This window comes from Syngnathus scovelli, chromosome 20 (assembly GCF_024217435.2).
Source record: "Syngnathus scovelli strain Florida chromosome 20, RoL_Ssco_1.2, whole genome shotgun sequence".
Taxonomy (NCBI): Eukaryota; Metazoa; Chordata; class Actinopteri; order Syngnathiformes; family Syngnathidae; genus Syngnathus; species Syngnathus scovelli.
The window spans coordinates 5,286,012-5,305,195 of NC_090866.1; the positions used below are offsets into that span (position 1 = coordinate 5,286,012).

The window sequence follows — 19,184 nt, forward strand, 5'->3', positions numbered from 1 at the left end:
TGCCCTCTAGGCTCTGCTGCAGATGATTCAGTCCCACGACGGCTCCGTCAGGTCAGTGGTGGAGAAAGGCGACGCTCTGCTGGCCTCCGTCCATTACCCCTCAATCCGAGACAAAATGAACAAGCTGCAAAAGGACTACACCGACCTCTGTAACATGGCCACGGTGTGTATGTTGCATATTCACTGTGTCACTTTTCTGACAATCAGGCTCACTATTGCCGTCTTTCCAATTAGGCTCAAGTGTTGCAATTGGAGTGCCAGGTGAAGGAACAGGAAACGTATCACAATGAGCTTCAGGAGGCGGAGCGCTGGTTGCTACACATGTCTAGCAGGATGGTGACGCCCGAGCCCAGCGTGAGCCGCAGCCTGGAAGCGGCCACTCAACAACTAGCTAGGCACAAGGTGACCATCATTTTTCATGTGGAATCTATCCCCAGTAAATAGAATCACTATTTTGGTCATATTTAAGTCAAAGCTTCAAGCAGACCACCTCCCGCATCATTGAACACCCTGACGTTGTCTCCTTTTGTCCTTCACAGGCCATCATGGAGGAGATAGCCAGCTTTGAGGATCGCTTGGCAGGCTTGAAGCAGCGCGGGGAGCACCTGGTGTGCGGCTGCGACGAGCGCGTGCAGAGTCGTCTGAGACAGCAGGTCCATGCACACCAGCAAGGAACCAAAGACAGCTACTCGGCCATCTGCAGCACGGCGCAGAGGGTGAGTAAGACGAGAGTGGAGCTTGGTATTTGAAGAAGCGCGTTGACTTTATGTTGTCCTCTGCACGTGCCAAATAAGGCCGAGCATGCACAGTCACACTCTGTCAACATTAGTGTCATTGAGTGACGCCGCCAAGACAAGGACTTAATCCTAACCCAATGCGACACCTAAATTGTCTCTGGATGACGCCAGCACGGAGGCCTTGGCAGCGCCTGACAGCAACCGCACTGAGATGAGCCCATCTAGCCAAAGTCGCTAACTCAATCTGGCCATATTAATCTCCGCATATCCCCCTGTCAACTCCACACTTTCCACGCCTGCACCAAAAGGCGGCCGCTGTTTGACGCCGCTCTAATCCAGCGCCACTCTGCCGTTTTTGGCAACTTCCACTCTGTCATCATTACTGACCTCCCCAGACAGCGTTGCCAATCTGGCATTGTGTGATCCAGCCACACTGCTGGCTTCTCGTCAATTTGTAACCCCCCCCCCCCCAACCATTCTTATCTGCCAACTGCGTTCCCGACGTAAGCTCTAATATCCTGCCTGCCACTTGCCACCATGCCAGCTTTGGAGCCTTTGCCAAATAAACTTCAGGCAATATGCCAATGCATCCCCTCCCCCTTCCCTGTTTCTTTCTCTTTGAGACTCCCGTGTTAAGATTGTCAATCAGCCGCGGCTGTTTGGACGCCTCCACATTCAACACCTGTCAAATATGATGCTGCACAACGTCCCTTTTTGAAAGAGTTAGCTTCACTTGTCCCCTGTCGAAATGGTTTCTAGGTATATCAGAGTCTGGACCATGAGCTACAGAGACACATAAGCGTCCAAGACACCTTGCAGCAGTGCAAGACTTGGCTGATGTCCGCCTCCCAGGAGCCAGAACCTCCTGCACTGACCCCTCTTGGCCTGGAGGAGGCACTACAACAGGTCAGGGTCACACATTTCTTAATTGAATGAAGTCTCTCTGGTAGATTGCGTCACCGTTGTGAAACTTTTTTCTTTTAGGTGAAGCAGGAGCGGGCTCTCCAGGAGCAGGCCAGTACTTACCTCCAACTCGTGTGCTCCACCTGCGACCTCTCACTTCTTCGAGTGCAGGAGGTCGCGACGGACATCCAGCAGGTCAAACTCCAGGTTAGTGGCTATTGATGAAAAAAATAGCATGTCACAGACATTTTATTAGGACATCTGATAGCTGATTCAAATTGTCTCTTCCTTTTATGTTTGTTTTGTTTGTAGATTGAGGATCGCATGATGGCCTGCGAGGAGGTTGTAGAGAACTGGAGGGACGTCGAGGAGCACAAGACTGATTTGGAGGTGCGGCTTAGGGAGACTGAGCAGCAACTTGAGAATCTCATCAGGTGTCCTGCAGAGCTTGAGCCCAGAATTGCACAGAACCAGTTGGACAAAGCTCAGGTGGGCATTTTTTTTAACTATTTGTGGAGGAGTGTGAAATTTTTGATACGTTCAAAACATTCACCATCCAACTTCCCAGGAGTTCCTCCAGCAGGTGAGGGAAAGGCAGTCGGAGGTGAGCCGCTTGATGGAGGCCATCGAGCGGCTAACAGATGGACAGATTTGCGCCACCATGAAGGACACGAAGAAGCTACGCAGCATCTGGATTGAGATGGGCCAGCGCGCCGAGGAGTTGGAGTCGGAGCGGGGAGAGGACATGCAGCGAAGCGGCGAGTACCAGGAGAGTGTGGCTGCTGTCGAGGAGCTTTTCCATCAAGTGTCCAGGGAGTGGGACTATCTCGCCAGGTACCGACCACATCATTGTTGTGTAACGTCGTAAAAATTTATTTCAGTGTGAGAACTTTTTTAACTAAACACTCCTTCTGTGTGTGCAAAGGGCCAACACTGAAAGTACAAAGGAACACCTAGAAGCTCTGAGGAAGTTGTCCGGCGATCTTGTGGAGCAACGTGCGACACTAGAAGTTCTCCGCGAGCAGAAACAAGCCATCCTGCCTCGAATAGGTTTGCTGGACAAGGAACTGGTCAAACAACAGGTACAATTGCTCCAATGAAATCTCATTTAAGAAAAATGTCTGTCTTTTTTAAACTGGGTTTTCCGTCTTTAGGTTGGTCATCTAGAGCAGCGCTGGGCCCAGCTGGAGTCTCTTATCCAGCAGAAGATCCAGGAGTCCTCACAAACTCTGGAGGATCTGACGCGGGTGGAAACCCAGCTGAGAGACGCCCGCGAGTGGGTGGAAGAGCAACGGCCCTCGCTCACCTCAGCGCTGAAGACCAGCCCACCGCCTGACCTGGCTCAGAGTTTCTTATTCGACCACCTGAGCGTGTGCGTGGAGCTGGAGGCTCGACAGCAGCTGCTGGCTCGGGCGGTGAGTGAGGCGCAGGCCGTGGCGTCCAGGCTGGGGCTCAGCGAGAGGAAATGCCTGCAGGAGCTTGTCGAGCGAGCCCAGACTGAAGTGGAGGCACTGGAGGCTCGGGTCACCCAAAGGAGGAAGTACCTCAGCAAGGTACGCTGCTTCTTCCTCAAATCATTTCTCCTTTGACTCATCTCAAATTCTTTTCTCTAGGCCTTCACGGAAAGGACGCAGTTCCTTCAGGGTCTTCGCCGAGCACTCTCGTGGGTAGAACAACAGGAGAGCAAGGCCCTGATAGATGACCACATTGCGCTCCTCCCGGAAGATCTGGCAAAAGAGGTGGCAGCGTGTCGGAACATCCAAAGTGGCCTTCGGGCCTTCCAGAGGGAGCTGGCGTCTCTCTGGGTTCAAGGTCGGGAACTGGAGAGGGACGCCACGGACAAAGAGCGAGGAGAAACTATGACGAGGCTCCAGGAGCTGCAGGCGGCCTTTGAAACGGCCCTCCAGAGAACCGGCCAGCGTGTCACAATCTTGGAAAAGGCCTTGATATCCAGGAAGTACTTCCAGGTTGACCTGAACAAAACCTGCCGGTGGCTCAGGCAAGCGGAAGCCGTCACCTTCCCCGAAATCAACCTCGGCGACATTGAGGACAGCTCGGAACTGCAAGAGCATCTGTCCGCCTTTCAAAAAGTCCTGGAAGGGGCGTCGGAGAACGAGAACCTCCTTTTGATCGTGCAGAGGATAGGTCAGGAGATCCTTCCCACTCTCAACGAGATCGACCACTGCTACTTGGATGAGCGGCTCAACGCCCTCCCTCAACAGTACAATGGCATCCTGGCCCTGGCCAAAGAGAAAAAAGACAGGCTCCAGCAACTCATGCTTGACAGGAAGGAATTCGGCACTTTTTTGGAGGTGACTCGAAGCACAGTGGAGAGACTTCAGGAGCAGTTTGACAATCTGGAGAAGAAGACTATCAGTCCGAAAGAGGAGGAGCTTGTTTGCTTGATGGATGACTATCGCACAATCGGGCAAAGTTTAGCGCACATCGGCAGCGCCGTGAGAGAAGTTCGTGGTAAAAATGAGGGTTTTCTCTGTTTGGGCCACACGTACGGAGCTGAAGAAACACGTCAGCTGGTCCAGCTACACACCAAGTTGACAAACGGAACTGAGAAGGCTCTTCAACATTTGGATGAGGCCTTGAAAGCATTATCGGAACATAACAAACTACTGAGAAGTTTTGACCAGCAACTTACGTCCGCCAAAGACAATCTGATTGCGCTCAAGTCGGACAAAAAAATGAATGTCATTGATAAAATTGCATCTCTTTATGCCTTACTCGAAAGTCTGGAAAGTTTTTCCTCCCAGGCCAAAGAATGGAGCCAACAAATCGAAGTTCTCGGCTTGAGGTTTGACTCTGCCTCCTTGCGGGAAATGACGGCCTGGCGTGAATCGCTACAATCTTTACGCACAGATGTGAAACACTGCATGGAAGAAAGCCAAAAAGATGTCACACAATCCGAAGCCTTCGACAAGGAATTGGAAAAGATGTCCAAATGGCTGCACGCTGTTAGAGATGCTCTGAGGGAACCGTTGAGCGAAACCAAAGTTGAGGAGGTGCAAGAGAAAGTGCGGAAAGTGAGAATCATGGAAGAAGAAGCGACTAGTAAACTGAGAATAATGGAGGCCTTGTTTAATCAAGAGGAACAAAGGATTGGCGGTAGAAAGGAAAATATTCCAGTCCATGTAAAGGAAACATTTGAGGAGCTGAGGACACTAGAAGCTGAAGTGCAAAAAGAAATTGTCAACAAACAGGTAAGACCAGTCTGAATTGTTTTTAGGTTTTTCCAATTGGTTGGCCGATTGCTGTTAGCATTTTGAAACCACTTGGCCAGCCCCTCGCTTAAAGAAGAAATTCATTCTTCGTAGGCAACACTGGATCAAGCTCTCAGTTTACTCCGGCGGCATCACTCATCACTGCAGTCGGTGCAGAAATGTCTAGATCGCGTAGACGATTTCCTCCAGCATGTGAGTGGGGGCGTGGAACTGGAGCACCACGCCAACTGGACGCTCAACTTGGACCAAATCGACAACCAGGATAAGAACTTGGCGGCTGTCTTAGAGGAGATGATGACTTGGGAGCCGCTTGCAGGCACTCGACTGATGAAGGAACTCGTACGAGAAGTTGAAGCCGCTCGATTGAGGAGCACCCGAGTCAGACAGCAGATGGAGGCCTGCAGAGAAGTTCATGAAAGGTGCTCGTTTATTCATCTGTCCCTTTTTATTCCATTTACATGTCTGTCAATCCAAATTTCGCATGATCAAATTGTTTTTTAGATGTGCGTTTCTCTGGGCCTCATTCCGACACGAGAGAGAGAGGCTTGTCGAACAGATGAACGACTCCGAGAACAAGGCGGCCGCCTTTGCCACGGCAAAAGCTGACAGTCTCCAGCAGGCGGAAGACAAGTGTGTTAAACACAAGGTGGGAGAGAGACAGATATTAAGTGTTAGCTTCTTTTTATTATTATTATTATTTTTAAATATATATTTTCCCGCCACAGTCTCTGGTAACTCAGGTCGACGTGCAAGAGTTAGCCCTCAACGCTCTGAAGGAGAAGGCGACCGAGTTAGAGCGGCTCCTCGCCAAGTCCGACGCAACCGTTATCACACGAGTGCTCTCGTCGCTATGGCAACGCTGGAGTAGGCTTCGCGATGTGGCGAGGACCCAAGAGAGGGCGCTGGAGGACACTGCGCGGGAATGGAGAAACTTCACAGAGAAGGTAAGGAAGATAATGGACGCTTAAAAATTAATTGTGGCGGCTGCGCCACAGCAGTGAGAGCATATTGCGCAATCTCTACATCTTTCTAAATTTGTTCGTCTTGTTACTGATTCAGGTCAGACAACAAATCTGTTTTATCTGGTCCTCAGATGGATAAAGTAGGATCGGTCTCGACGGACCTTCACGGTCGCATCCCAGACAGCACCGTGGAGAAGGCGGCCACCAGGGCGGCGCTCCAGACCCTGCTGGAGTACCATGACTCCTTCGTACTGGAGGTGGAGAGGGAGCAGTCTATCCTGGCTCTGCTGAGGCGGCATATCCACAGCCTCAGAGGAGATGAGGAGGAGGAAGAAGAGTTGCAGAGCAAGATGGAGAATAGCCAGCAGGAAACACAATGCTTGCAAGAGATCAAGCGCATGCGTGAAGAATATGACAGGTAGGTGATGCTTTGAAATGTTGGATTTTACATTTCCATATATGAAAATATTCCCTTCGTTTGCCTTTTCAAGCCTTGTTTCTCAGGTTCGGGCCAGCAGGGTGCAAGTGCAACAGGAGTTGCGAGAAAGAGAGGAGGTGGAGAGGGAACTAGGCTTGGTCAAAGGTTGGATTCAAGACACCCGCGGCTTGCTCCTGAGTCCCACCGCCGACCTCGACACGCTGTTGCAAGAGCTGGAGGTGCTCGCAAAAGACAAGGCGTGCACGTAAGATCTGCGTCTGACGTCTGTCCCTTGTCGCAGAGCGCCCACGGCGGGGTCATCAGCAGACGTCAGAGCGTGGAGCGCATGACCAAGATGCAGCAGTCCAAGTACCACGATCTGCAGGCGGCTTTGCCGTCGGAGCTCAGCATGCAGCTTGCTGAGGTGACCCTGGCTCTGGGCTCGGCCGAAGACCAGGTGAGCACCAAAACACTCTTAACACTTGGTTAGAATGACTTCCGTGAATCCCTGGTGTCTTTCTGCCGTGTACTCCAGGTCCAAGCCAGAGAACGCGAGGTGCACCAGACGCGGGACGTGAAGGAGGACTTCAGCTGCAGACTGAAGGACATTGAGAGCAAACTGAAGAGCATCACGTTGAGATTTGAAATCAAGGGGGGCAGTCTGGAGGAGGCCAAAGAGGAGAACAGGGTAATCAACCTGACTGATTGAATAATTAGCAAGCAATTAACCCCCCCTTAAATTAGCTATCCATTGAGCAGATGTTTAGGTTAATGAGTGTCCAAAGGTTGAATTCCCCTCCATTTTGTCGGAGTGCAATAATCGTCCTTGTATTTGTGGCAATTCCGAGCTGCAAAAAAAAAAAGTCACAAGATGCCACCGTTTCCTCCCCAGATACTGCGTGAGGAGTGTGAGTGCTGCGCTCACACCCTTGCCGAGCTGGCGGCGGCCGTGCAGGAATTTGGCGAGCAGAACCCCCTGCTGTGCAAGCAGCTAGGCGACGTTGTGGCCGAAATGGCCAAAGCGCAGCGCCGCGCCACGCAGCAGGTCCAGGACAGGAGCAATAGACTTAAAAAGGTCAGACACTATCAGCTTCTCGGCAGCATTCTAAAATAAGATTTTTGAAAAAAACAAAAACGAAACAGTGTGCCATTATTAATGTAGTCTGTAGCTCTGACACTCAGCATCGTTTGCAATATTTTTGTTTACTACCAGCAGGTGGCGCCAAATGAAATTCCCTATGTGTTTGAAGATGATTCTGATGTCTTAACTTGAATTAACGCTCAGTTCTCTTCTGTATTATATAACCCTGAGCAGGCAGAGAAGCAAATGGCAGAATATCAAAGCGTGAAGGAATTTATTTTGAGCTGGGCCGAAAAAGCGGAGACTCTGGTCTGCGGTAACATCGTCTGGAGTCCACTATCACAACTACAAGAGCAAATTCGAGCATATCAGGTGAGTCTTTTTTATCAGTTGACCTTATTAATATTTGACCTATTTTTGTTGTATTTACATTTTTCAAATTGCTATCTTTGTTTCTAAGAAATCCTATTTGTGAATATACCTTTTACTGACAGTGCAATTGAAACTACTTATCTCTTTTCCAAAGCAAAGACTTCATCCTGTCTGAATATAACAACACAAATGTGCCGCTAATTGGAGTCTCTTCCTTTAATTTTGAGCTGAATGTCGGCCCTAACTGAGTATTCACCACCCTTAATTAGTACCATTTGACAGCCCGACAAGTCTCCTCCCTTTCTCTCGTGTAAATTACGCTTTGGCGTTGATAGCTGTTGCTGAGAGAATGTCGAGGTCTCCATGGCGACCTGGAGGCCCTGGCGGAGTGGGAGGTGCAGTTGGGGGATGTGCTGTCGACCAAAGGGTGGAGTCAGCAGGTGAAGCACATCAGCAGACGCACGGAGGAGCTGCAGCTGGTGGTTAAGACTCGCCTGCAGAGTCTGCAGGATGGTGTTAAGGTAAATGAATGGCCGCACTGCGTCAACAGTGCCGCCGTGTGGCGATAGTCGGTACTGCATCCTTCATGATTGTCTACAGTAGTCTGGTGCCTGCGGCAGGCAAGGCAGTCATGTTCCATAAATCTGTCATCGGTACAAGTCACTGTTTACATTTGCTTGTAGCACGAGGCTACAAACATGCGCACAAGCCACATTTGACTCACAATAAGCTACACATTGCTCTGGAATGAGCTGTAATGTTTTACTTCTCTGTGTCCGTCAATCTGGAACAAGGTCAATACAAACTCATCAGACCAAATGACCCCTTTTCCATTTTTTCCTTTTTTTTATCCTTAGAAAACAAAAGTGTTGCTCTGCCAACAATGAAATGAAAAGCTTTAATTGGTGGTTATACAAACACTTAATGCAATCAGTTGGTCCTCTTTAGTGTCTTCTCATTTTCTAATTAGCTATCACATTCTATTCTGCAATCATAATCATATTTGGTATTTCTCAGGACATATCGCATTTGGAGGCTGAGGTGAAGAGTCTCCACGCCGCAGTGGACCAAGTCCAAGTCACCCTGGCCTCCCCCGATCTCAACAGGCTCAGCCTGAGAGAGCAACTCACACAGAGACAAGTAAAGTCAATGCACGACAGCACATGTAGGTGATTTTTTTGAATACGCATTGGACCCTCTCCCGATTTCAGCGTTTGCTGGCCGAGATGGATGGCTTCAAGCGGCAGGTGGCGGCCGTGCAGAGGTGTCAGAGTGCCCTCCGGCTTCCGGAGGAGGTGGTGGCAGGTCTGGCTCTCTGCCGCACAGCGCAAAGCTTGCAGCAGGAAACCAGCCAACTGCAGCACACCACCATCCAGCAGTGTAACATCCTGCAGGTAAATTCCACTCAGTAGTCATGCATAAAAAACAAATATTATAATTATTTCCTAAGTATTTTTTTTGCCATGTTCTAGCAACAGTCTGTGTCAGGAGTATCTGGGTTTTCTTTTGAGCCCTTTCAGACTGCTATTATCCGCCAATCCTCCGGTTCTGGGCTGATTTACCTTTAAGCTCCTTGTACTGAAGCTTAGTCATTAGAGGATGGGTCCTGGGAGACCGGAGAGGACAAACAACTCCAGCATCACAACTTAGTTATTACCTCTCCTCAATGACGGTTGTGAAAATTATATTTGAAAAAAAATGTCTGTCATGTCTTGTCCAGGAGGCCGTGGTGCAGTATGAGCAGTATGAGCTGGAGGTGAAGAAGCTGCAGAGGTTAATAGAAGAAGCCCACCGTATCGTTCAAGACCGGCCTGTCTGCACCAGCAACATTCAGGAACTTCAGGCACAGATCCACCACCATGAGGTCAGTCGAGATGAAATAAGGTCGTGATGTATCTCAATCAGGGCAACCTCAAAAAGGAAGTGGATTTCCTGCTCTATTCTGTTAGTGTGTGTGTGTGTGTGTGTGTGTGTGTGTGTGTGTGCGCGTGTGTGTGCGTGTGTGTGTGTATATATACACACACACACACACACACACACACACACACACAGGAAATGGTAAACATTTGCCATTCCTTACCCAAGCTAGTCTTTATAAATATGTTCATTTTGATTAGCAAGATGGATGCCTGGCCCGCAGATATTTCGACTTTATCTGATGCAGCTGACTCATGTTCGCTGCTTCAAGCCAAGTGTACTGCTATTCGAGCCTAACTTTGTGCACTTGGGAAATGACGCGGCAGTTTGTTCCCCCGCTGCGGAGATTCAAAACAAGAGGCGGGGAAGTTATTGTTATTTTCAGCCTATTTGCCTGCCTGGGCTTTCTTACCACTGAAATCTCTCCATCACGGCAGCGATGGTGGCGGTTGGCCTCTTAAGCCGAGCGCCTCGCTTCTACCGCTGGCCTAGTTAGTCACGTGACCTGATTATATGTGCGTTGACCATCTGCGGCGCTCGGGGTCGAGGAGTAAGGGGAGGGGGGAATGGCCCCACCATTCGCGCTCATACCACAGCTGAAACCTGACACCATCTTTGTCAGTCCTCCAAACAGGGAGTGCTGCTCGCTTTTGTCAGAAGGAATCTGCCGTGAGGATTGGCAGAGGAGTTTCAAAAAAAGGGGGGGTGACATCACTTCCTGTTTTCCCTGCCCTTTTTTTTAGGTTGTAAGGAATTTGGAATTCAACATCTTTCTCTCGCCTTCTCTCTCAACCAAACATCCTTCCTGTTAGCCCGAGCGCCACTCTGAGTCATATGCCCGTTCTCGCCTCCGATTGGCTTAGAGATACAGAGGAGAGAGAGAGCGAGCGAGCCGGAGCTGTCGTCTTTCTATGCAAGCGTTCTGAAAAGCAGAGGCTGGCTGGGAAAGGGAGGAGAATGCTCCGTACACACCGGCGTCTGATTCAGCATGTGGCCAACTGGGCGAGCTTTTCAGTGTTAACCGTCAAGTAGCGCCCCACCCTCGTCTGACCCCCTGTGGGCGGGCGGCTTCTGTGTTGCCGTGGGTATGTTGTGACAGGAGTTGGCCCAGAAGATCCGAGGCTACCAGGAGCAGATCGCCTCGCTCCATTCCAAGTGCAAGATGCTGACGGTGAAGGCCAAGCACGCCACCATGCTGCTGACAGTCAGCGAGGCCGATGGCCTCTCGGACGAGCTGAGCGACGACGACGTGCACGGCGCCGGAGTAGCCGGCGACAAGCAGCTTCCTGCGCACCCCTCGGTCGTCATGGTGAGTGGACGAGGTCTCGCATGCATCTTGTGTGTGTGCGTGAGTATGTGCGTGTTTGTGTGTGTCATGGAATCTTCTACATAAGAACTTAATTGTTCATTCAAACCATTTACTGTTTTGTTAAGTCACTGAAAAAGTGCATCAAAATGACAAATAGTGTGTCGTGGGGACTTTCTTCAAACTCCTACCTTTAGAAAAATCTATCTACAACTTCTATATTTTATTGAGATAACTTTTAAAAGAGGTCTGTGCATATTTTTGTTTTTGCTTTTTACATTTATTTCCAGCACATTCCAAAAATATATTTTAAGGTATATAGGAGTTTAATTTTTCCTCACACATCATTAAGCATCGAAATTTAACTTGTCTTCTATGGGCCTGAAATAAATTATGTATTTTAAATAGTGTGATTCAGTCTAATATGAATTTTTTTTACATATTTAGAATTTTTCTACTATAATTATGTTACTATATATATTTATTTAGCTCAACCACATCCACTGTAGTACAAATACAAACATAGTACAAGTACATACTTGATTTTCTTCCTTCCTGTGTGCATGTCTGTGTGTGTGTGTGTGCACTTTTTATATCTCATTCATCAGCCTGCTGTGCTTGGAAATCTCATACTACCGTATACGTCTCACATTCCACATCCTTGTCACTGCTGTCTGCGCTGTGTTGTGCCCGGATACAGGATATGACAGCATGTTTTTGTGTGCGTGTGTGTGTGCGTGCAAGCACACCAGCATGAGTCTTCAAGATAAACATATTTGTTGACTTGCAGTTAAGCGCAAACTTTGCATGCCGATGTCCTCCGTTGCACCGCATTGCATCATAAAGCCTGGTAATGCGTCCCGCGTATTTTAACAAAGCCCTGAGTGAGTTTAGCCACGTTGTGAACAGCCAAAAAGGCAGCAGCACAGTTAGGCCTTGGCTCACATTTCCACTTCTGTCTTGCTTACTCATGCAGACAACTGGGCCACTTCTAGGGCAGCAAATGAGGAGTAGTAGAAACGTATTGTTGACTACAGATTGTCAAGTGAGGGGGATTACGCTGCCTGCTATCACATGAGATCCATTACAAGAGGCGCTATGACGTTTGCGTCTCGGCCGCTGTTGGGCGGCGACACAACAGAATGATTTGTGATTGTTCCTCGTGCAATTACGTGCCAGCTGCAACCTGCTCAACCAGCACTCCCACTTTTGATTTGAAAGCCTATTCTCGTTCTTGCTTTCTTTTTTTCTGTTCTCTTACTTTTTTCATTGGGCCTTCTCCTGTCCTATGTTTCCCGTTTTACCCCCCTCCCCCTCCCTCCCTCCTGCTTCTTTTGGTGTGGTCAGATGACGGCAGGCCGCTGCCACACGCTCCTCTCCCCCGTGACCGAGGAGTCGGGGGAGGAGGGCACCAACAGCGAGGTCTCCTCTCCCCCTGCCTGCCGCTCCCCCTCCCCTGGGGCTTACGCTGATGCTCCCCTTAACCAGGTACTGCCCAACTGCACCCCCCCCCCTCCTCCCGCTGAACCCTGCCTGGCCTGCCAGCTCTTCACATGATCACCCTTCACTCTATTCTTTTCAACTCGCACCAATTTGCTCTTGAAATATCAAGCTATTCCAGGTCATAAAGCCTCATTCACATCATAAAGCTGATTGAGAAAATACCAAGATCTGGGCAAAAGGTGGTGTCTTTGAAGAATTTGAATTTTAAAACGTTCAGTTTTCTTTATCCAAATAATTGCATCAATATTTATACATCATGTTGATGACCTTAAGTATTTTTAAATCATGAAAAACACTTTGTAAGTGTTTATCTGAATTCAACAGTTTTCCACTCCCCACTCACTTATGCACTCACGCAGCAGGGTCGAGGTGGTCTGAGTCGAGCCGCCCTCCAGGAGCTCTACGACCCGTCCGTAGAGACCAGCACGGCCAACCTGGACGACCTGCAGAGATCTTGGGAAACGCTCAAGAACGTGGTACGGTTACCTCGACCCGCATTGAAGCCAAACCGTTTTCATTCTCTTTGTCGTGCCCTAGATAAGCGAGAAGCAAAAGACTCTGTATGAAGCTTTGGAGCGACAGCAGCACTACCAGGAGTCTCTGCAGTCCATTTCCACCAAGATGGAGTCCATTGAGGCGTCGCTGGGTGAAGACTTGGAGCCAAGCAAGAGCCCCGAGAGCCAGATGGCAACACATCAGGTGAGAGACTGCACAATACCTCTGTAAAGTCGACAAGTATGTCATACTTGATAAGTTGTATTTCTTTTAACCAACCATCCTCACCCAGGCTCTGATGGACGAGATCATGATGCTCCAAGACGAGATCGGCGAGCTGCAGATGTGCTTCTCGGAGGAGCTGTCGGACGGCGATGGCGAGCCCGCCGACCAGCTGGCCTTGCAATCCACCCTCACCGTGCTGGGAGAGAGGATGGCCACCATCAGGATGAAGGCTTCCGGGAAACGCCAACTGCTGGAGGTGAGCTGCTTCGCAATCAATCCACATAAATGTGAATATCTGAGGCAACAAAAAAAAAATTTAAGCACAATTCCAGCATCATATTCCAGATGACAATGTGGACGGTTTATTCCTTGCAGGAGAGGCTCAGTGAGCAGCTCGAGGAGCAGCGTCAGGAGCAGGCGCTTCAGCGCTACCACAGCGAGGCCGAGGAACTGGACCACTGGCTGCTCAGCACCCGCGCCACCCTCAGCACGGCGCTTCACCTCCAAAACGAAGACCTCGACATGGAGGAGCAGCTCATTGACTGCCAGGTGATGTGCTCAACTACTTCGTGAATTTAATTTTCAGCGGAAATCAGGTAAGCGTCGTTGCACCTCTATTTATGGTCGCGCGGCTACATGACATTCTTATACAGCTCGTGATTTGACTGTTTCTATGGTAACGTATCACAACAGGAGCTAATATTAGACCAGCTAATATAGGTTGTCAACATTGGCCCTATCATACACTGTAATTGTTCTTTCTGCGTCCGTCTGCCTCGATCAGGGGGGAGGTGAAATAAGCTGATTATTGGTCTCATATGCCCCCCCCGTGTGGAATCTTGGGTAAAACTATACACATACTAGCAGACTAGAAGATTAGCTATACTTTAATGAGATAACAAGAAAAAATAAATCCACATTTGAAACTTCATGATAGTGTTTAATTCTGATTCAACACTAAACATGATTTTTAAGCAAAGCATTTTTTTCTTCTTTTTAGAACATGCTGTTGGAAATCGAGCAGAAAGTGTCGTTTCTGTCCGAGCTGTCGGTGCACAGCGAGAGCTTGCTACTGGAGGGCCGGGCCGAGACCAAGAGCGAGGCGGAGCAGCTCACCTTCAAACTGCACTCATTGAAAGACAGCTTGATGGAGCTGCAGCAGATGTTGCAAGACAAGCAGATGGACATACAGGTGAGGGAGGGGCCTGTGTGTGACACATCACAAAATGTTTTGCCATTCCGAGCTACTACATTTTCTATGCCACTGAATAGAGCAGTACCATCGATGGTGAAATACAATGGAAATAATTCTGTTCCCCTGCCGTACCCACAGGGTTCATTGCAGGAACCGGATGACAGCGAGCCGGACTCGTCGCTCTCGCAGAGCCCCAGCGTGCAGGATTGGCTCTCCCAGGCTCGCTCATCGCGCACTCAGCAGCATCACGACAACCTTCTCAGACAAAGGGTGAGGGCAGACTGCTTTTTATGTTTGCATTTGCTAGCCCCTAGTTTGCACTATTTCAACCATAATTGTATCTTACCGACTTTTTAAACTTTGTTTTAGGAGCTGAAGGAGCATGTTGAAGAGCAGAGGAGGTTGCTGAAGTCAGTAGTCAGTGTTGGGGAAGATTTACTCAGTCAACAGATCACAACAAATGGGGACAGGTCAGTTCTCACACTTATTATTATTTACATTGTATGGATTTAATTAGATTTTAATGTCATTTTTCTTCCTTTCTAGCAGTGAGGTGTCATCTCTTCCTGTGGGAGTTTTGCTGGAGACCGAGAGCTTGTCTCAAGGGGACCACTTGAGACGTTGGGAGAACCTGAATAAAGATCAGAGCACTAAGCTGCAGCTCTCGCTCAACACACTGGAACAGGATCAGTTCAGCCCGGTACGCACGTACGTGAACGTGTATGTCATCTTCATGAGTCATCTCTCATGCCGCCCGTGTGCGCAGATCATCCACCGTTCCCGTCTGACCAGTCCCGGCATGGTCTTCCGAGGCGAGTCCGGAAGCCAGGACGCTGGGTCGCCGACAGCTTTATTCGAGGCCTGTAGCCAAGCTCTGGAAAGAATCACTGAAGAGGTAAAGCAATTGCTTTTGCTTCTAAGTGTCACCATGTAAATCATCTTTGCTCCTCCCGCAGGCGGAAAGCGGTGACAAGACGACATCGCTCTCCTCAGGTGTGACGGCGCTCCAACAGAATCTGTACGCAGCAGTGTCGGCCGCCTCCACCTGGTTGGACGCCGCTGAGAGCGAGATGCTCTCGGGCCCCGTGCTGCTATCTGAAGACACGGAGACGCAGCTAACACATTTCGAGGTAAGAAAGAGGAGCAAGGACTCACAGTGAGCACATTCAGTAAGTATCTCGCTGGGTCAACCTTGCAGAGCACCAATAAAGATCTGAAGGAGATGAGCAAAGAGGTGAACCAGTGTAGAGATCTTCTGGGTGGAGGTGCAGGAAGGCTGTGTGGAGGTGAGGAGCAAGCCTTGATGGAGGACACTCTGGAAGGTCTCCAAGAGAGGATGGGCCTGCTGGAGTCCACCCTTGAACAGAAATGTGACACCATGAGGGACAGGCTCCAAGAGCACGTCAACTTCCAGGTAACAGCGTAATCTCCCGCAAGAGTGTATGTTTGACTTTGAACACCACTTGCTCTTCTTTGCACCAGAACGAACTCCGAATGCTGTTCACAGCTTTGAGCGAGAGTAAACACCTGCTGTTACAGAAAATGGCCGCCACAGTGGATAGGCCCGCAGCCAAGCAGATCGAGGTTCGATGCCAACACGCATAAAATCTGTCAGTTGTATGTAGACCCCTGGTCATGCTTTGCCCGCTTTGATTTTTTCTATGAATGACACGGTCACTTTTTGCAGACATTCTCAGAGGTGGAGGACAGCCTAAGGGAGTTTGAGCAAAGAGTGACCGAGCTGAAGACCAAAGCCGAAGGGGTCCAATCTGACCGACTCGCCCACCAGGAGCTCCTCAAACTACACGTAAAGCAAAATAACACAAGACTAAAAGACGAGCTTCCGTTCTCCAACGGCATTGGTGTCACAGTAGTCATTTTTCACGCAGGACGCGTACGAAGAGCTTCTGCTGCTGGTGGGTTCCAGAGGAAGCGGCCTGAAGCGAGCCCTTGCCCTCAAGGCTCAGTACGAGGCGGCGCTCCGAGACCTCACGGACCTGGTGGACACGGCCCAGGACAAGATGGCCGCCGACCAGAAAATGACAGTCGCCTCGGTCACTGAGGTCCAAATGCTATTGGACAAACACAAAGTAAGATGTCATTCTTTGGTGGATTAGTTTAACCTCTGTATGGTTAACATTTCATTTGTTTCACCCCTTCAGGAGTTCTTCCAGAGCCTTGAATGCCACATGATCCTCACTCAGACCTTCTACAGCAAAGTGTCTGGATTGGTGGCACCGCGGGAAAGCCAGGCGCTAGAGGAGACCATGTCTTTAGCTCACGGTGTCCTCAAACAGGCCCACAGACGGGGAGTGGAGCTGGAGGGCATTCTGGAGGTGAGGATGACTTTCCAAATTTCATTTTAGAGATGAACATAAGCAAGTGCTGATGAACTTGTCTCTGCCAGTCATGGAGCAGGTTTGTAGAAGACTACCAGGCTCTGTGTCGACAGCTGGAGGTTGTCGAGTGCAGCATCCCCACGGTGGGCCTGGTGGAGGAGACCGAGGAGAGACTTTTGGAAAGGATCACTCTCTACCAGGTAAGGCTCTTTTGGGATAAACAAAAAAAAAAAAAAGGCACATTAGGTTTAAGCCCTCAGTCTCATCTCAGCTTCTGTTCGGTTTCAGCGTCTGAAGGCCAGTCTTGCCGAGCATCAGCCCCAACTGTATCAGGTCCTGGAGGAGGGCAAGAGGCTTCTTCTGTCTGTTAGCTGTTCAGACTTGGAGAACCAGTTGACTCAGCTGGGAGAACACTGGCTCTCATCAACCACCAAAGTCAACAAAGAGCTGCACCGTTTCGACTCCACCCTCAAGCACTGGAGCAGGTCTATTTTTGTTTGGTCTAACCGTTTAGTCCAGTCAGTCACCTATCCGACATTTAGGTGTGATTTCATCTAATTTCTTATTTTGGTGGTTTAATCTTGTCGTTTACTTGCTAGGTACAAAAGAGAGTCTGGAGAGTTGAGCCACTGGTTGCAGTTGGCTCTAGACAGACTTGAGTTTTGGGCAACGCAGTCTGTCACCGTGCCTCAGGAGCTGGAGACTGTCAGGGATCACCTCTGTGCCTTCCTGGTAGGTTGTGAGGTGAACTCTTGAGTGGTGTTCATACCTGTTGTTCACTGAGAGTCACTTGGACTTCACGCAGGAGTTTTCCAAAGAGGTGGATGCCAAGTCATCTTTGCGTTCCTCCGTCCTGAGCACCGGCAACCAGCTCCTGAGATTGAAGCGGGTGGACACGGCAAGTCTGAGGACAGCCCTGGGCCACGTCGACACGCGGTGGGCTGAGCTTCTCACTCGCATTCCCGTCGTCCAAGAGAAGCTCCATCAGGTCCGCAAGAGAAGATAACGCTCCCGTTTTTTTTTCTGTTGCCGTCGTAACTCTTTGTCATCTTTTGGCCTTCAGCTGCAGATGGAGAAGCTGGCATCTCGACACGCCATTGCCGAGCTCATCAGCTGGATCACGCTTATGGAGAACATCATTAACGAAGACCAGGGTCAAATCGCTGGAGCTGTGGGCTCAGAGGTGGTCCAGATCTTCTTGCAAAAGTACAAGGTAAAAAAAAGCACATTTACAAACCAAGCTACCCCACTGGCTAAAACACTTTTTTTTGTATTTTCCAGAATCATGTCTTAAAATATCAAATATAAAAATTGTAAGCCCCCCTCTTTTTTTCACAGGGGTTCCGCATCGACCTGACCTGCAAACAGCTGACGGTGGACTTTGTCAATCAGTCGGTGCTGCAGATCAGCAGTCAGGATGTGGAGGGAAAGCGCTGCGAGAAAACCGACTTTGCTGAGCGCCTCGGTGCTATGAACAGACGATGGCAGGTCCTCCAAGGGCTCATCACCGAAAAGGTAAGTCACCTTTTAGCCTCGTCTTTCAACAGACACTGACTTATCTGTTTTGTTTTTTTATTGTTTCTTTTTTAGATTCAGCATTTAGAAGGACTTTTGGAAAGTTGGCTAGAGCATGAGAATGGAGTACAGGCCTTAAAAACATGGCTGACACTCCAAGAAGAGAAACTGAAAAAGCGACACAGGATAGAAGATGTTGCATCGGTGCAGAACGCACTGAAAGATTGTCAGGTAACAAGTTGATTGCTGTTACTACAATTTCACGAAATAGTGGCTTGGGACACTTAATAACAACCACAGTTGTCACTCTTCCAGGAGTTAGAGGAACTTGTGAAGGAGAAAGAGAAGGATCTAGAGAAGGCTGAGGAACGTGGCAAAGCTCTCATTCGGGATAAGAAAGAAGAAGCCTGCGCTGGTGTCACAGAGACCCTCAAAGGACTCAACCAATCCTGGGCTCATTTAAAGCACATGGTAAGTCAACACCTCCATAAATCAACCACCGACTTGTTTTTTTTTCGGACTATAATTAAGTGTTGCTCTCACAGATAAGTCAGATGAAGGTGAGCCTGCGCTCAGTGCTGGAAGAATGGACCTTATACAGGCGTGTTGCAGAGGAGATCGATGGGCACCTGATGGAGGGCAGGTACTGTGTGTCCCGGCTGCCCCTCATAAGTGGCTCCCTGGAGGCTGTGCAGCAGCAGGTGGAGAGTCTGGAGGTGAGCGCTGCACACACTTAAAAAGTAAGGTGGCGCCATCTGGTGGATAAAGGATCTCTTGAGATTTGTTTTGATGTGTCGCCTAGAACCTGCAAGAGGAGATGGACAAGCAGGAGAGCAGTCTACTCAAGTTTGGATCTGTAACCCAACAGCTCCTCACCGAATGCCACCCGTGTGTGGCGGAAACACTCAACAGAGCAATGCGGGATGTCAACAGGAGGTAAAAAAAAAAAAAAAAAAGAGAATCCCAATTGGAGGTGAAACCCC

The 19,184-nt window shown here is 49.4% G+C and overlaps 1 protein-coding gene across 19 annotated transcripts in view; it reads left to right on the forward strand.

The window, feature by feature from the left end:
- The window catches only part of syne1a (spectrin repeat containing, nuclear envelope 1a), a 74,746-nt gene that overhangs the window by 41,801 nt on the left and 13,761 nt on the right, over positions 1 to 19,184 (forward strand). For 10 of the 19 annotated variants that reach the window (XM_049757077.2, XM_049757079.2, XM_049757089.2 and 7 more), the window contains 50 exons: positions 11 to 163; positions 235 to 402; positions 540 to 716; positions 1,497 to 1,643; positions 1,722 to 1,847; positions 1,953 to 2,129; positions 2,209 to 2,474; positions 2,566 to 2,722; positions 2,795 to 3,193; positions 3,254 to 4,852; positions 4,967 to 5,292; positions 5,375 to 5,519; positions 5,599 to 5,817; positions 5,967 to 6,253; positions 6,327 to 6,492; positions 6,555 to 6,710; positions 6,789 to 6,941; positions 7,146 to 7,328; positions 7,569 to 7,706; positions 8,042 to 8,227; positions 8,724 to 8,846; positions 8,918 to 9,100; positions 9,427 to 9,570; positions 10,723 to 10,932; positions 12,277 to 12,417; positions 12,792 to 12,908; positions 12,970 to 13,131; positions 13,220 to 13,408; positions 13,528 to 13,701; positions 14,153 to 14,344; positions 14,486 to 14,617; positions 14,717 to 14,817; positions 14,894 to 15,047; positions 15,114 to 15,242; positions 15,304 to 15,477; positions 15,546 to 15,761; positions 15,830 to 15,931; positions 16,035 to 16,154; positions 16,237 to 16,437; positions 16,510 to 16,683; positions 16,755 to 16,886; positions 16,975 to 17,171; positions 17,286 to 17,418; positions 17,492 to 17,674; positions 17,750 to 17,899; positions 18,025 to 18,201; positions 18,277 to 18,432; positions 18,517 to 18,672; positions 18,747 to 18,917; positions 19,004 to 19,137. In XM_049757077.2, the coding sequence (XP_049613034.1) occupies positions 11 to 163; positions 235 to 402; positions 540 to 716; positions 1,497 to 1,643; positions 1,722 to 1,847; positions 1,953 to 2,129; positions 2,209 to 2,474; positions 2,566 to 2,722; positions 2,795 to 3,193; positions 3,254 to 4,852; positions 4,967 to 5,292; positions 5,375 to 5,519; positions 5,599 to 5,817; positions 5,967 to 6,253; positions 6,327 to 6,492; positions 6,555 to 6,710; positions 6,789 to 6,941; positions 7,146 to 7,328; positions 7,569 to 7,706; positions 8,042 to 8,227; positions 8,724 to 8,846; positions 8,918 to 9,100; positions 9,427 to 9,570; positions 10,723 to 10,932; positions 12,277 to 12,417; positions 12,792 to 12,908; positions 12,970 to 13,131; positions 13,220 to 13,408; positions 13,528 to 13,701; positions 14,153 to 14,344; positions 14,486 to 14,617; positions 14,717 to 14,817; positions 14,894 to 15,047; positions 15,114 to 15,242; positions 15,304 to 15,477; positions 15,546 to 15,761; positions 15,830 to 15,931; positions 16,035 to 16,154; positions 16,237 to 16,437; positions 16,510 to 16,683; positions 16,755 to 16,886; positions 16,975 to 17,171; positions 17,286 to 17,418; positions 17,492 to 17,674; positions 17,750 to 17,899; positions 18,025 to 18,201; positions 18,277 to 18,432; positions 18,517 to 18,672; positions 18,747 to 18,917; positions 19,004 to 19,137 (10,055 nt within the window). The remainder of the gene's footprint in view (positions 1 to 10; positions 164 to 234; positions 403 to 539; positions 717 to 1,496; positions 1,644 to 1,721; positions 1,848 to 1,952; positions 2,130 to 2,208; positions 2,475 to 2,565; positions 2,723 to 2,794; positions 3,194 to 3,253; positions 4,853 to 4,966; positions 5,293 to 5,374; positions 5,520 to 5,598; positions 5,818 to 5,966; positions 6,254 to 6,326; positions 6,493 to 6,554; positions 6,711 to 6,788; positions 6,942 to 7,145; positions 7,329 to 7,568; positions 7,707 to 8,041; positions 8,228 to 8,723; positions 8,847 to 8,917; positions 9,101 to 9,426; positions 9,571 to 10,722; positions 10,933 to 12,276; positions 12,418 to 12,791; positions 12,909 to 12,969; positions 13,132 to 13,219; positions 13,409 to 13,527; positions 13,702 to 14,152; positions 14,345 to 14,485; positions 14,618 to 14,716; positions 14,818 to 14,893; positions 15,048 to 15,113; positions 15,243 to 15,303; positions 15,478 to 15,545; positions 15,762 to 15,829; positions 15,932 to 16,034; positions 16,155 to 16,236; positions 16,438 to 16,509; positions 16,684 to 16,754; positions 16,887 to 16,974; positions 17,172 to 17,285; positions 17,419 to 17,491; positions 17,675 to 17,749; positions 17,900 to 18,024; positions 18,202 to 18,276; positions 18,433 to 18,516; positions 18,673 to 18,746; positions 18,918 to 19,003; positions 19,138 to 19,184) is intronic. The other 9 variants (XM_049757084.2, XM_049757068.2, XM_049757075.2 and 6 more) reach the window with 5 other exon arrangements.